The 16203-nt window shown below is 41.1% G+C and overlaps 1 protein-coding gene across 1 annotated transcript in view; it reads left to right on the top strand.

Moving 5' to 3' along the window:
- The window catches only part of ANKAR (ankyrin and armadillo repeat containing), a 282038-nt gene that overhangs the window by 221744 nt on the left and 44091 nt on the right, over window positions 1–16203 (top strand). The window contains exon 19 of the mRNA XM_089655357.1: window positions 8691–8808. Within this exon, the coding sequence (XP_089511483.1) occupies window positions 8691–8808 (118 nt within the window). The remainder of the gene's footprint in view (window positions 1–8690; window positions 8809–16203) is intronic.

Here is a 16203-nt window from a genome sequence, read left to right on the forward strand (position 1 = left end):
GTGGAGAATTAAGCATATGAAGGAAAGAGACTACACATTTTACTCTCATGCACAGGAGATGTATTCACGACTGGATTACATTCTGTTGGACCATAGACTTATTGAGTCTCTGGTTAAGGTAAACATAGAGGTTATGTCGATTTCTGATCACGCTCCTGTCACAATGCAATTACTTTGGGGAAATGAGCAGAGGGGAGGAAAAATATGGAGGTTGAATGAGTCACTACTCCAGGATCAAGAGACGGACTGGAAAGTTAAGAAGGAAATTTTTTTAAGAAAATGACTCTGAGAAAGTGTCGATAGCTACGGTGTGGGAAGCATAAGGTCTATATCGGAGGAATTTTAATAGCGATCGAAGCAAAAAAGAAGAAGAGGGAAAGAAGAGAAAAAAATAAACATACTTTTAGGTGAACTCTGTGACTTAGAGGTGACACATAAAAATAGAGTAACAAAAGAGATTACGCAGAAGGTAATAAATAAAAGAGAATAATTAATTTCCTGGAAGAAGAGAAGAGGAGAGTGTTTAATAAAATAAGTGCGAGATATAGATGAGGGATAGATCAGGAAAGTATTTAATGAGGGCTCAGAGGAAAAAAAAAATCTAGGAATATTGAGAAAATAAGAGATAATAAAGGAGAATTATTTCACTCAACCAAAGATATAGTAAAAGTGTTTAAAGAATATTATAATAAGCTATATAATATTAGGCCTCATGGTACCACAGGAGAGGGTGAAGTAAGAAAAACAGAAGACAGGCATATTTAAAAAATGGCGGGATTACCAAAATTAAGTAAAGAACAATTAAAATCCCTGGAAACAGTAATAACTCAGGAAGAGATACAACTAGCATTAAAAATTACGGTAGCAGGGAAAAGTCCAGGACCCAATGGGTATACAGTGAGATATTATAAAAAATATGAAGAAATATTACTACCTAAACTGAGAATATATATATGAATGCTTTGGGAGGTGAGATGGAAATGAGGAAGGAATCCCTGCGAGCTCATGTGGTTCTCATATGAAAGGAAGGCAAAGATGATACTCACTGTTCAAGTTATAGACCGATTTCATTATTGAATGTAGATTCTAAAATATATGCAAAAGTACTGGCAAGTAGATTGCTGAAATATAGATCAAGTAGGGTTTGTCCCAGGAAGAGAGGGTAGGGACAACGGACTAAGATCCCTGTTCCTCATACTAAAAAGCAGGAAAGAGAAAATCCCGGCATTGGTACTCTCAATGCTGAAAAGGCATTCGACAGAGTAAATTTGAGATATATGTTAAATACCTTGGAAGTAATAGGCATGGGACCTACAATGAGAGAATGGATAAGGAAATTATATAGTCAACCCTCGGCAGCAATAATGGTAAATGGGGAATTATCGGAGTATATTGGGATGCAGAACGGAACAAGACAGGGATGTCCTTTTGTCCCCATTGTTATACAGGTGAAACTCGAAAAATTTAAATATTGTGCAAAAGTTCATTTATTTCAGTAATGCAACTTGAAAGGTGAAACTAATACATGAGATAGACTCATTACATGCAAAGCAAGATAGTTCAAGCCGTGATTTGTCATAATTGTGATGATTATGGCTTACAGCTCATGAAAACCCCAAATCCACAATCTCAGAAAATTAGAATATTACATGCAATCAATAAAACAAGGATTGTACATAGAACAATATCGGACCTCTGAAAAGTATAAGCATGCATATGTACTCAGCAATTACTGCCTCAATGCGGCGTGGCATTGCTGAGGTGTTATGGAAGACCAGGATGCTTCAATAGCGACCTTCAGCTCTTCTGCATTGTTCGGTCTCATGTCTCTCATCTTTCTCTTAGCAATGCCGCATAGATTCTCTATGGGGTTCTGGTCAGGTGAGTTTTCTGGCCAATCAAGCACAATAATCCCACGGTCATTGAACCAGGTTTTGGTGCTTTTGGCAGTGTGGGCAGGTGCCAAGTCCTGCTGGAAAATGAAGTCAGCATCCCCATAAAGCTCATCTGCGGAAAGAAGCATGAAGTTCTCCAAAATCTCCTGGTAGACGGCTGTGTTGACCCTGGACTTAATGAAGCACAGTGGACCAACACCAGCAGATGACATGGCTCCCCAAATCAACACAGACTGTGGAAACTTCACACTGGACTTAAAGCATCTTGCAGTGTGTACTTCTCCATTCTTCCTCCATACTCTGGGTCCTTGGTTTCCAAATGAGATGCAAAAGTTGCTCTCATCAGAAAAGAGGACTTTGGACCACTGAGCAATGACCAGGTCTTTTTTTCTTTAGCCCAGGTAAGACGCTTCTGACGTTGTTTGTTGTTCAGGAGCGGCTTGACGAGGAATATAACATTTGAAGCCCATGTCCAGGATCCGTCTGTGTGTGGTGGCTTTTGATGCAATAACTCCAGTCTCAGTCCACTCCTTGAGAAAGTCCCCAACACTTTTGAATGGCCTTTTCCTGACAATCCTCTCTAGGCTGCGGTCATCCCTGCTGCTTGTGCACCTTTTTTCTTCCACATTTTTCCCTTCCACATTATTAGTTTGACCTTTTAAGTTGCATTACTGAAATAAATGAACTTTTGCATGATATTATAATTTTTCGAGTTTCACCTGTATGTCCTATTTTTGGAATCTCTTTTGGCTACCATTAGGAATAATATAGATATAACAGGAATTTGGGTAGGAGAAATTGAGCATAAGGTGGCAGCTTATGCAGACGACATGTTGTTCTATGTAGAAAATCCAAGGATAACATTGCCAAACTTAATCATCTTTAAAAAAATACGGAGAGATGTCAAATTTAAAAATTAATCCAACTTTTTAGTTACAAATGCACACCAGAGATTTTAAATATAAACCTTATAAATAGAGAGAAAAAAATGTTACAGGAGGAATTCCCTTTTGTCTGGAGGGAAAGAGAACTAAAATATCTTGGTATAAAACTATCTTTAAAAAAGCTATATAGATCAAATTATATCCCACTATTAAATGAGATTAAGGATGAAATAAAGAAATTAGGATGGGGATCTCAGTCATGGATCAGTTGGATAAACCTGATAATAATGGTAATTGTTCCAAAAATCCTATACAAATTCCAAATGATACCAATTAAACTTCCAGAGGTATATTTTAGAATAATTTAAAAAATCTTAAGATTTATATGGAGAAATAAGAAGCCCAGAATAAGCTATGAAATTTTAAGTAGAGATAAAGAGAAAGGTGGACTTGGGGTACCAGACCTGAAAAGATATTATAACTCAGTAAATTTTGTCAATAATTTTTGATTGGACATATAATGCACAGGGGAAAAGTTGGGTAAAAATAGAAAATACACTAAGTTATATTAATTTAAGTAGAATTATCTGGTTACCTCCTCAATACAAGGATTAGCAGATAGCACAAGTTTGTTTACACGTATTGTTTTAAGAGTTTGGGATGTTTTACACAAACAAAGGGGTGGGAATTTAACTCACCGTTCATGCCCCTAGGATCCACAGAGTTTTTCCCTCCAGGTAGAGTATCACAGGGATGTGGATAAAGAAAAAAGATGTACAATTAAGAGATATATTGGCGGGAGAGGAAATATGTTCACTTGGCGAACTGGAAAGTAAAAGGGAAATATTTACGAGAATGGATGAATGGCGTTTCTGTAAATTAAAAAGTTTTATAGGGAGTCTCCCAAAGCCATTAAGAAAAAGAGGATTGGAACCCCTTTCAGCACTTATTAGATACAAGAGGAGATGGGAAGCACGGGATTTCTAAAATATATAAGATTCTCACAGGATTAATCACAGCTATAAGGCCACCATTTATAGAGAAATGGAAAAGGGACTTAGAAATAATAATGGATGAGGGAAAACAAAAGCAAATGTATAGTTTAATTCAACAGAATGTAAATATGAAAGAAGTAGAAATTAATTACAAGTGTTTGGTAAGATGGTATATTACACCAAATGTTGCACCTAGAATAAGTGAAGATAATTCTCCTGTATGTTGGCGAGGATGTGGGGATAGAGGTACAATGTTTTACTTATGGTGGGAGTGACACAAAATACTGGGAGGGTATAGTACACATAATTAAGGAAATAATGGAGGTCAATATCCCAAAGGACCCACAGACTTGTCTTCTCTATGGTACTGAGTTCTCGGTAAAAAAATACAAAAAAACTGGATTATTGTATTATTTAAATGCAGCGAAGGGATTGCTACCCAAGTTTTGGAGGGAACAACAAGCACCGAAAATAAAGGATTGGGTAGAAAGGGTGGAGAAGACGTATGGAACAGAGGAACTTTACCATTTGGAGGAAGATAAAATGGAGGTTTTCCGTACAAGGTGGGAAAAGTGGATAGAATTTAAAAAGTCAGAGATATACCTAGAATATGTGAAATAGAGAAAAGAAGACACAGGGGAAAATATAATATAATGTCAGTATTATTCTAGAAATAGGATCTTTAGAATGAAAAGTGCATAATCAAGGCGGGGTAGGGGGGGAGGAGGGAAGAGGGAGGGGTAAAAGGTTACCAAGATTAATGTTATATTTCGAGAATGTCAAATGTGCGTAACTTATTTTGTCTGTTTTATTAGCTTTTGTACATTTCTAAAATGGCAACTTGAAAAGAAATAATAAAATAATTAAATTAAAAAAAAAAAAAAACACAAAAGACTTGAGACTGGGCAGAGGTTCACCATCCAGCAAGACAACGACCCTAAACATACAGCCAGAGCTACAATGGAATGGTTTAGATCAAAGCGTATTCATGTGTTAGAATGGCTCAGTCAAAAGTCCAGACCTAAATCCAATTGAGAATCTGTGGCAAGACTTGAAAATTGCTGTTCACAGATGCTCTCCATCCAATCTGACAGAGCTTGAGCTATTTTGCAAAGACAAATGGGCAAAAATTTCACTCTTTTAGATGTGCAAAGCTGGTAGAGACATTCCCAAAAAGACTTGCAGCTGTAATACAGCAAAATGTGGTTCTACAAAGTTTTGACTCAGGGGGCTGAATGCAAATGCACACCACACATTTCAGATATATTTATTTGTAAAAAAGGTTGAAAACCATTTATTTTTTTCCTTCCAATTCACAATTATGTGCCACTTTGTGTTGGTCTATTACATAAAATCCCAATAAAATACATTTACATTTTGGTTTTAACATGACATAAACCAATGACAAAGACACTCAACTTTTGTTCTAATTTGCAATTAAAGACAACCATGGACCACTCCTCATGAGAAGAGTAAGTGCTAATTCCAACCTAGAAGACAATTCGTTAATGAGCAAAAAAATCAAAACATTTGCACATTATCACATTTTACCTTAATTTGGCATTTGTAACTTTTTAACCCCTCAATGCCTGACTATTATTTAATTGTTTGCAAACAATTAATAGATATGAGCTCATGACATGTGATAATTGACTTTATATCCACATTAAACTAACTCATGCTCCACTAGCTTTGGCCATTATTGTTCTCACTTCCAAGGACTTGCAAATATTTCTATCCAAAATAGTTTAACTTCTTCCATGGCTCTAAAAAAAACCAAACACAATTATTACACACTATTATTTTTCTTAATCCCTAAACATTTTCAGTTATGAGTATTCCCCTAGGGAATAAATACCAGATTTTCCTATACTAAGCTGGAAGTATTTGTAAACTGTGCCATATTACTCAGGAGAAATGGTAATGCAATTTGTGCCCAGCCGCATATAAACCATAAGGACAGATTAGCCCAGGGGGCAGACATTGGAATGTTCATCCAGTCTTACTGCTGACTGTGTTGAGGGTATGGGCTTTTATTATCTCTTCCTGAGAATGGTGTGATCTCTCCTGGCTGTTATCTTTGATATCCGGTCTGTGTCCTATGCTGTCCTTGTCCTGGGTGGGGGATTTCATCTCAGATATTTTTATATTTCCTTGCACACGGCTAGCAATGTTGGGTGTTCTAAAAAATCTTTCTGTTTTACCCCATCTATAACAGTTGAATTCTTTCTGCATTCCCATCTCTCTCTCCTGAAACATCTGCCTTTGATCTGTACCCCCTATCACTGGACTCTTGACAGTAGTCCCACAGAATATTGGTAAAACTTGGATTGTAATCAAACTGTTAGTCTGATTCGAAGCTGTATGTGCAATAGCAGTACCTTATTGTGGGCATTGACCTCATTGATTGTGCAAACATTAGCCAACTGACATGCTCTTTTGTGCTCAATGAGCAATAAGATACATTGCCCTTTAGTAAGCTGGTGGTTTGCATCTGTTAATTTTCTTTCTTAAGACACAACCAGCTCTTCCATCCAGGGGCAGAAACTTGAGCACTGCCCAAGGGCCCAGGGTCAGTAGGGGGCACCATGAGATGCCCCTGGTACCTTTTTCGTAGGCTTTTTTGAGTTTGGGCAAGGACACAGGGGCCCCATAATCCCTTATTACCTGGGAGCCCCATGAGTTGTCAGTCTGCCCCTGCTGCCATCCCAGACAATTTTATTTGAAATGACTGCATGAGCTTGCTTTTTATATCACAGTCCACAATGTATCTATGAAGCTGTTCTTGTAGCTCACAGTTTCTTTCTGACAAAGTGCCTGCTACAGCCCGCAATTCATCCATTTCAGTATTGGAGGCTAAATTTCTCTGTGTCCTCTCTGAAAGGCCTCCTCTCTGCTCCCTACTGCCTCCCCATTTGCTCACATATACGTTTATTCTGAGTAATACTGCAATTTAATTTGCTAATCTTCTTCACTTTCTTTGCTAGGTGTTTACCCAATAATCTTCTATTATGTTGCTGACCCTGAGATAATAGTTCATTACACTGGCTTTTAGTAGGTTCACCTGCACATGAATGATAACTGGCAGAGGCATATTTTTTTTACATTATGTGGGAATTCGCTTCACAGTGGTAGAGCTTTTGTAACGCACACAGCAACTCGCTTGCTTTTTAAGGCCTTTTTAGCCCACTTTTATTTAAATGAAAGTTCAAAACATCAGAAGTTTTCCACACAGGGGTATCGATCATCCACATACACAAAATTCAGCCTCCTGGCTCTCTCAGATATAAACACTCTTCCACTGGCCTTCCTCTTCAGGCTTACGTCTGTCTCCTGCAGACTCTTTCAAAACATGGCTCTTGCACGCAGCTGGCCACTAGCACATAGCTAGTCTCTAGCAGCTCCTTGCTGCTTTTGGCTTCCACCTCTCCTTGGTGGAGCCCTCCTGACTCCTATCTGCCGGGGTGGAGCCCAGAACCCTGGTCCTGACTCTATGAAAAGGCCCGCACACACCTGTGCAATCAGTCTCCTGGCCATTCCCAAAACCTGGTCCCAGGATTGGAGATTTCATCCCTCCCAGATCTCTTTGAAATCTCCAGGCTCCAGATCCCAAAACAGACCTTACAAACATAGGAGAAAAGTGAAAAGCCACTTTCCTCTGCATTCAACACTTACCCTGGAGCCCCTCAACCTGCCTCGTTGAGAATCCTGGGTGACAGATCGCCCCACTGTCACAATACTTATACACACAAGCCACAACTCTATTAGTACCAGGGCACTGAGCAACAACCCAAACTCAATTGCCTTTAGCATACAACAGCTCAAACAAGTCAGACTACAAACCAACAAAAATCAAACCACTCTTCTAGCATTCAATATCCTTCATTCATTACCACTTTCACCTGAAATTCCACCAAACAATTAAAACTTTTGCATATCCATAGAAAAGACTCACCACACTTGCATAACTTTCAGTTTCTGTGATGTTATCAGCTGACTTTTCAATGGGAATTCATAGAAGTCCTGCTTGTCCTTATAGAACCGTGACTCCTAGCACTTATGTCCTCTAAGTTCTATGTGACTTTTAGGATTTCCACAATCTCTCTGGTGTGCCAAATGTAAAATATGCTCTGTTTGGGGAGTCTCGATTCCCATGAAGGAAGACTTCTTAAGATAGGGTTTGGGTTTATTTACAAATAGCAAAGTAAATACATTACAGTAACATAAACCCATTCTCACTCAATATTTCATGCCAGGGCCCTTTTTATCCAGACCTGAGACCCACACGCCAGCTGGGGGTTGGTAATCACAGACCTTGAAGACAGCTTGCCCCATAGGTCATAAAAGTTAATTCCTCTACCAGGCTTAATTTCAAGTTTCTCTTGAGCAGATGATCACACAGGATGTCCATCCAATCCATGACCCTTCAGGCCCTTTGCTGGCCAGGGTTGAGGCAGTTAAATAGCATCAGGAGTCCTACTGGCCAGATAAGTAAAACTGTGTACATTCTTCTAGCCCTGTATATTTCAGACTGGCTGTAAAAATTGTCATCTGCCTCAAATCAAGGGCCTTTCAAAGCCATACTGTCCAAGGCTTATTTTTCTCATGTCCCATCTGCATTGGTATCAATTGTGTTCCAATATTACAATAAGACAAGTCAAAAGGTTCCTCATCACCCATTTAATTAAATGTTATTGAACACTGCTGTTTGAAAAATATTTATTTGTACCGTGTTCTTTTTAAAGTAAATGTTGGTACTCATCGCTTGTACCTTGCTGTCCAAGCCGCAAGTCCATAAATGCTTCATGAAAAATTAAACTCTGATGTAAACATCTTCAACATTAGAAACAAGATTTTTTTTATGTGGAAAGGGAAAGTGTTAACTTATATATCCATTTCATCCACATTTTCTGCAGATTGTTGTTTTATCCAGAATTATTGTGGACATGGCTCAAGTCACACTTTCTGCTCAAGGTGTGACAATACTGTCAGAGCTACTACATGCAAAGAAGTCATCCACAGTTGTGCTAGCAGGTAGGAGGCATGAATATATCTATATACTTATAATTAATATTTTATTTCCTTCATTTTGTATATATTTCACACTCTAAATCTTGATGTATTTAGTAATGGTCTACACAGAAGTATTAAAACCTAATGCAGGCCATAGACGGGGAGAAAAACGGCCGATTTTTCTTTTAAAAAACGAAAAATCGGTCGTTCAAGCGGCCGACGTTACCACCAATGGTAAAAAAAAATCGGCCGATTTTCATCCCGTCTACAGCCGGCAAAAAGTGTCCCTGCAGAGAGCTCTGCTATTTCTTTGACAGTTCTTTGACAGTTCCTTGACATTTACAGAGGTTGCAACAATGTATCTATTTGTATCCATTTAGGATACAGATGTTTTTATTCGGAAACAAATAGATACATTATTGCAACCTCTGTAAATGTCAAGGAACTGTCAAATAAATAGCTGAGCTCTCTGCAGGGACACTTTTTGCCGGACTGGAATTCCTCTTATTTTTCATCCTTCTTCTTCTTCTCCTTCTTCATCATCATCCTCTTCTTCTTCTTCTTCTTCTTCATCATCCTCTTCTTCTTCTTCTTCTTCATCATCATCCTCTTCTTCTTCTTCTTCTTCATCATCCTCTTCTTCTTCTTCTTCTTCATCATCCTCTTCTTCTTCTTCTTCTTCTTCATCATCATCCTCTTCTTCTTCTTCTTCATCATCATCCTCATCTTCTTCTTCTTCTTCATCATCCTCCTCTTCTTCTTCTTCTTCTTTTTCTTCATCGTCATCCTCTTCTTCTTCTGCTTCTTCGTCGTCATTATCATCCTCTTCTTCTACTTCTTCATCATCATCCTCTTTCTTCTTCTTCATCGTCATCCTCTTCTTCTACTTCTTCATCATCATCCTCTGCTTCTTCTACTTCTTCTTCATCATCATCCTCTTCTTCTTCTACTACTTCTTCTTCATCATCATCCTCTTCTTCTTCTTCTTCTTCTTCTTCATCATCATCCTCTTCTTCTTCTTCAAACATCATCCTCTTCTTCTTCTTCTTCTTCATCATCATCATCCTCTTCCTCTTCATCATCATCATCATCTTCATCCTCTTCTTCTTGCTCTTCTTCTTTTTCTTCTTTTTGTCTTCCTCTTGCAGGTCACTGCTCATGCGCAGATTTTTGATCGGTAAAAAAATCGGTCGATTTGCCCATTATTGCCGCGAAAATCGGCCGATCGGCAAAATCGGCCGATTTGTTTTCCAACTTTACCGATAAAAAAAAACGGCCAAAATACCGAAAAACGGCCGAACAAATAGCCCACTAACGATCCGAAAGTTGGCCGATTTTATTTTCGGACGAAAAATCGGCCGATTTTCGACCCATCTATGGCCTGCATAAGGCTGGCCATAGACAGAATAGATTTTCTGACTAAGCTTCAGTGTTTGTGAACACGTTTTGAAGTGTAATTAAAGGCAAAACTTAGGTTTTTTTTCGTTTTGGACAGATTGAAGTTAGATTAGATCACCTACAGTTGCAAGAAAAAGTATGTGAACCCCTTGGGATTACGTGGCGTTTTGCATGAATTGGGCATAAAATGTGCTCTGAACGTCATCTAAGTCACAACAATAGAAGAACACAGTCTGCTGAACATAATACTACACAAACATTAGATGTTGCCATGGTTTAATTGCACATAACATGTAAACATTCACAGTGCAGGGAGGAAAAAGTATGTGAACCTTTGGACTTAATAACTGGTTGACCCTCCTTTGGCAGCAATAAGCTCAACCAAACGTTTCCTGTAGTTGCAGATCAGACCTGCACAACGATCTGGAGTAATTTTGGACCACTCCTCTTCACAAAACTGTTTCAGTGTAGCAATATTCTTGGGATGTCTGGTGTGAATCGCTCTCTTAAGGTCATGCCACAGCATTTCAATCGGGTTGAGGTCAGGACTCTGACTGGGCCACTCCAGAAGGCGTATTCTGTGCTGTTGCAGCCATTGTTTTGTTGAATTGCTTGTTTGCTTTGGGTCATTATCCTGTTGCATCACCCATCCTCTGCAGAGCTTCAGTTGGCGGACAGATGGTCGTACGTTTTCCTGCAAAGTGTCTTTGATAAACTCTGGAATTCATTTTCCCATCAATGACAACAATCCATCCAGGCCCTGAGGCAGCAAAGCAGCCCCAAACCATGATGCTCCCCCCGCCATGTTTTACAGTGGGGATGAGGTTTTGATGTTGGTGTGCTGTGCCTTTTTTTCTCCACACATAGTGTTGTGTGTTCTTTCCAAACAACTCAATCTTGGTTTCATCTGTCCACAGTATATTTTGCCAGTAGTGCTGTGGAACATCTAGGTGCTCTTTTGCAAACTTCAAACGTGCTGCAATATTCTTTTTGGACAGCAATGGCTTTCTCCATGGTGTCCTCCCATGTACCCCATTCTTGTTTAATGTTTTCCTTATTGTAGATGTGTCAACAAAAATGTTAGCATGTGCCAGAGATTTCTGTAGGTCTTTAGCTGACACTCTGGGATTCTTCTTTACCTCATGCAGCATTCTGCGCTGTGCTCTTGCAGTCATTTCTACAGGACGACCGCGCCTAGGGAGAGTAGCAACAGTGCTAAACTTTCTCCATTTGTAGACAGTCTGTCTTACCGTGGACACATGAACATCAAGGCTTTTGGAGACACTTTTGTAACCCTTTCCGGCTTCATGCAAGTCAACAATTCTTGATCATAGGTCTTTTGAGAGCTCTTTTCTGCAAGGCATGGTTCACATCAGACAGTGCTTCTTGAAACCAGTAAACCCAAAACAGGTGTGTGTTTTTTAAGGGCAGGACAGCTGTCAGCAACACATCCAATATCATCACACTGATTGGAGTCAAGGTTGGCTCACTCCTGGCTCCAATTAGCTCTGGGAGAAGTCATTAAGCTAGGGCCTCACATACTTTTTCCTCCCTGCACTGTGAATGTTTACATGTTATGTGCAATTAAACCATGGCAACATCTAATGTGTGTGTAGTATTATGTTCAGCAGACTGTGTTCTTCTATTGTTGTGACGTCATGTTCAGAGCACATTTTATGCCCAATTCATGCAAAACTCCACGTAATCCCAAGGGGTTCACATACTTTTTCTTGCAACTGTATTATGTTTTTATTGCTGTCTGCGTCCTTGTTAGGGAGATTCACCCTCTCTATTTGTTCTGTTTTACAGTAATTGAAGTAAAAAAATCCCAAAGTCCCCAGAAAAGTAATAGAGGGGTCATCTTCCAATTGGGACACTATTTCTGGTGAAATGGGGTTCCCAAAGGATTCCCTTCATTTGAAGGGATTTCCTCTTACTTCCTGTTTTGGCTATGGAACAGGAAGTAAACGTAAATCTCCCCAGTAAGACAGACTTATTTGAAATCTGATTTTCTTGGGGGTGTGGCAAAACCGTGGTAGAGGAAGGAGGCTGATTCCGGAGCTCCTGCTGCCCACCACCATTAAGCTCTGCACATTGCCATCACAGCCGTCCATGCCCAACTGAGGTGATGCTATGGAAAAAGGGGGACACGGAGCCACCAGCAGATCCTGTTAACAAAGGGCAGCATCATCCTGTTCCTCGCCGGTCCGTGGGTGGGAGACCCGGCTGACACCATCATGATGGACCCTTACTCTTTCTCTCTTTCTGGGGACATACCAGAAGGGAAGATCTTCACATGGAGGCCATGCTGCAGGGTGAGTCCCAATCTCCCTCCACACCCTCCCTCCCCTTCAAATCCAGGGAACTGGCAACCTAACCTGCTGCATTCCTTACTCCCTCAAGATCCCTGTTGGGATATTAAACACTACAAAAAATGGCCACTGTCCCCATAGTAGAGGCACATGTATAGACCAAGGGCAGGTGGACCTGAGGGAGCCCACCCCTCCTTAAAGGTACAGGAGCACACTGGAAACCCAGCATGTAGCACAATGGCAGTTAAGGTGTCCAGTGCACCCCCTCACCAACAATCCGACAGTACAAAAAATGGCCACTGCCCCAGTCTATAACTTGCCTTCACAGCAAGGAGCACATGGAAGGGTGACGCATGTCAAACAAAAAAAAAAAAGAAACATTCCCAGCTCAGCTTGCCAGCCAGCCTGCAAACAAACCGAATTGACCTGTCTAACAGTATGTGTTAAAAACAGGGATATTAAACACTGCCTGAGGTGAGCTCCCAACAAAGGCAGATTTGGCAGTCTTTCTCAAACAACATACAAAGCTGATATTCTACATATAGGCACATGGGTTGCTACCCTTGAAACCCAACACAGTGAGTCCACGACTGTACTTCATTCTCTGCAAGACCGGTTAGATAGACAAGATCACAGGAATGAGGAATTGCTTTCTAAGCTTGATGATTATGAGCATAGGAGCCGCAGGAAAAACCTGAGGATCTGCAGGTTGCCTGAATCCGTTAAAGCAGCCTCCCTGATTCCAACTTTGCTTTCACAAAAATTTTGGGAAAACCCTGTATGCTACTCATTGAAATAGAATGCACTCATAGAGCCCTGGGGCCAGCGAACCCTGACATTAACAAGCTTTGTGATGTGAACTGCTGCGATACCAGGAGAAAGAAGCTATCATGAGGGGTATGCACAAGAGCCCCAGCAGAAGTCTCAAAACTATACTTTTTTTTTCCCAATCTATCCCACCACACCTTGGAGCTGTGGAAAACCCTGCGCCCTGTACTGAACACCCTGCGCACTGCGGGAGCTACATACCATTGGGATTTTCCGTTCCGACTTACAGCTACTAAGGATAGAACTTCGGCCACGCTCCGTGACAAGGATGTCCTACTGCAGTTTCTTCAAAACCCTAAATTTGTCCGACGTGGACTTTCCTGACTGGAGAGGTGGTGGACCATCACCTCTCACTGACGTGCAACGTGATTGGCAGGAACCACGCTGCAAACGTAAGCGGATCCGAAACCCTCTGGGCTCACCCAATCCCAAAGGAAACACTTGGAACACTTGCTCCTGATTACTACACTTCCAACTTGGTTTGGGTTGGTGCCTCTGGCCACACTTACTGTTGATCTCCCTTGAACTGTCTTAACGAGACTTTAAGATGGCGCATCTCCATTTTATGTATTCCCCTAACACCGGGACCGTTTCCCAGTTCCTATTGCCATGTAATCTATTTTTTTCCTTTTGTTTTCTTCCTCTTATCCTGCTGGCCTCTTATGCCTAATGCTGCTGGCCAGGGGTTTTGGGACATATGGTTTGGCATGTATACTGTTCTTGTTATTTGGCTGTGCAATCTTTTCAGTGCTCTTTATTTATGCACTTCTGTAGGTGGTGGGTGGCTCCAGCTGAAGTTGCCTGCTTGGGTATGACTTACACGCTTCCCCACTATAGGTTCACCCCATTCCATTTTTCCTTAGGGTGCCCACCCTTAGGGGTTGTGGACTACTTGCTGCCACAACTGCTCAGAGGTCGGTTTTCCACGCTTAGGTTAATTTTGATATTTCTTCTCCTGGTCAACTGTTTATCTGCCTCAAACAGGTTTTGCTTTTTTCTAATATCTGCTTATAATGTGATTTCATACAATGTCAGAGGTCTTAGTTTTCTATTTAAATGCAGTAGAGGATGTCAGGAGGTAAATGCTCTCAAGCCCCAGGTCCTGATGTTGCAAGAGACCCATTTTGAGGTAGGATCAAACTCTAAACTACCATTGTACCTATTTGACTGCTGGTTTCTGAGCATATCCCCACTTAAGCAAGCCAAGGGAGTGGCAATAGCTTTTCACAAAACCTGCCCCTTTGTCTGGAGTCCCACCTTATTGATAGAGTGCTTGCTATCTTGCAGGACTTCTCCTCTGGCTCAGTAATCTTGGGAAGGGGGATTTTAATATCTGTCTAGACCCTGGATTGGACTCCTCCTTGGGCTAGTCCTCAATATCCTTCTCTGCTAGGAAACATGTTTCTAGATCCCTGCGAGATATGTGGCTGGTGTACTGCTGGAGGGTTTAACATGCCAATGATAAGGATTTCTCCTATCACTTCTCAGTGCACCAGTCATACTCTCGGATTGATATCTTCTCACGCCCCAATAGAACTTACCCTCCAGCCTCGACCTAAATCACAACAGTACTGGTTGTGGCGTCATAACAAAAATCTTTTAGATGATGTTGGGGTGGTTAGAGAGGTACGCAAGGTTATGCTGCAAAATTTAGTTGAAAATACAGTGGGGGGGGTCTGAGAGCATGATTTGGGAGGCACATAAGACTGTCATGAGGGGAGCCTTTATTGCACAGGCCACCCACCTAAAAAAAAACAGTTAAACTCGGACTTGACTGGTTTGCTATCCCAGATCTTTGATCTCTCCTTTAGACACAAAAAGAGGAATGACCCTCAGGTAGGGGCCCAACTTGCTGATCTGTGGACACAACTGAAACAACTCTTAGATGCCCAGTCAAGATGTAAATTTAGTCATTTAGCCCATACATTCTATGACCAAGGCCACAAGTGTGGGAGAATGCTGGCAAGGGGCACTCAAGAAATGTGCTTCCTGTTCCTATGTTCCCCATGTATGCTCTGCTTCGAGTGATAAACAGCACTATCCATCCCAAAATGCCAACAGCTTCTGGGATCTCTACCAGTCCCTTTACAACCTTAAAGTCTCAGAGAGTGAGGAGGCTAAGTCAAGACGCAGCACGGCAATAGATGCTTACCTCGATGAGATTGATTACCCACAACTTCCTCCGAAGGTGATTTCTGACTTGGAAAGAGACATCTCCCTGGCAGAAATTCTTTCTACGGTCAAAGCTATGCCCTCCGGGAAAAGCCTCTGCTTTCTCTTCAATACTTTCTTCAATACTCAGATCTCCTCCTGCTCCATATGATGGCGTACTTTAATTCCTTATCAAGGACAGGTCGTATTCTACCTGACGCACTGCGAGCCCACATAACTGTCATCCCAAAGGAAGTGAAAGACCCAGCGTATTGCCAAAACTACTGCCCTATCTCTTTTACTTAATTTGGATATAAAAATCCTGACGAAAATTATGGCAAATCGTTTATGAGAGTTTCTAGACTAGTTAGTTCAAGCCGACCAAATGGGGTTTATCCCTGGCCGAGAAGGTAGCACTAACTCCCAGAGAGAAATTTCCCTCTTCCATTGGATTTCTGCCTCAAAAACCCCCTGCCTTGTCCTCTCGTCCACTGCTGAGAAGGCTTTCGACCACATAGCTTGGGTATTTATATCATGTATACTGCATAGGCTCGGACTTGGGGTCAAGATGCAATCTTGGATTGCCGTTTTGTATATCAGTCCTACAGCCCAGGTGAAAGTCAATCAAGTCTTGTCCCAGCCCTTTCCAAACTCCAACAGGACTAGACAGGGCTGTCCCCTATCACCATTATTATTTTCCCTGATTATGGAGGCCTTTTTACGCTGG

The sequence above is a fragment of the Staurois parvus genome, unplaced genomic scaffold, assembly GCF_062004578.1.
Source record: "Staurois parvus isolate SC_StPar_1 unplaced genomic scaffold, SC_StPar_1.0 ptg000836l, whole genome shotgun sequence".
NCBI lineage: Eukaryota > Metazoa > Chordata > Amphibia > Anura > Ranidae > Staurois > Staurois parvus.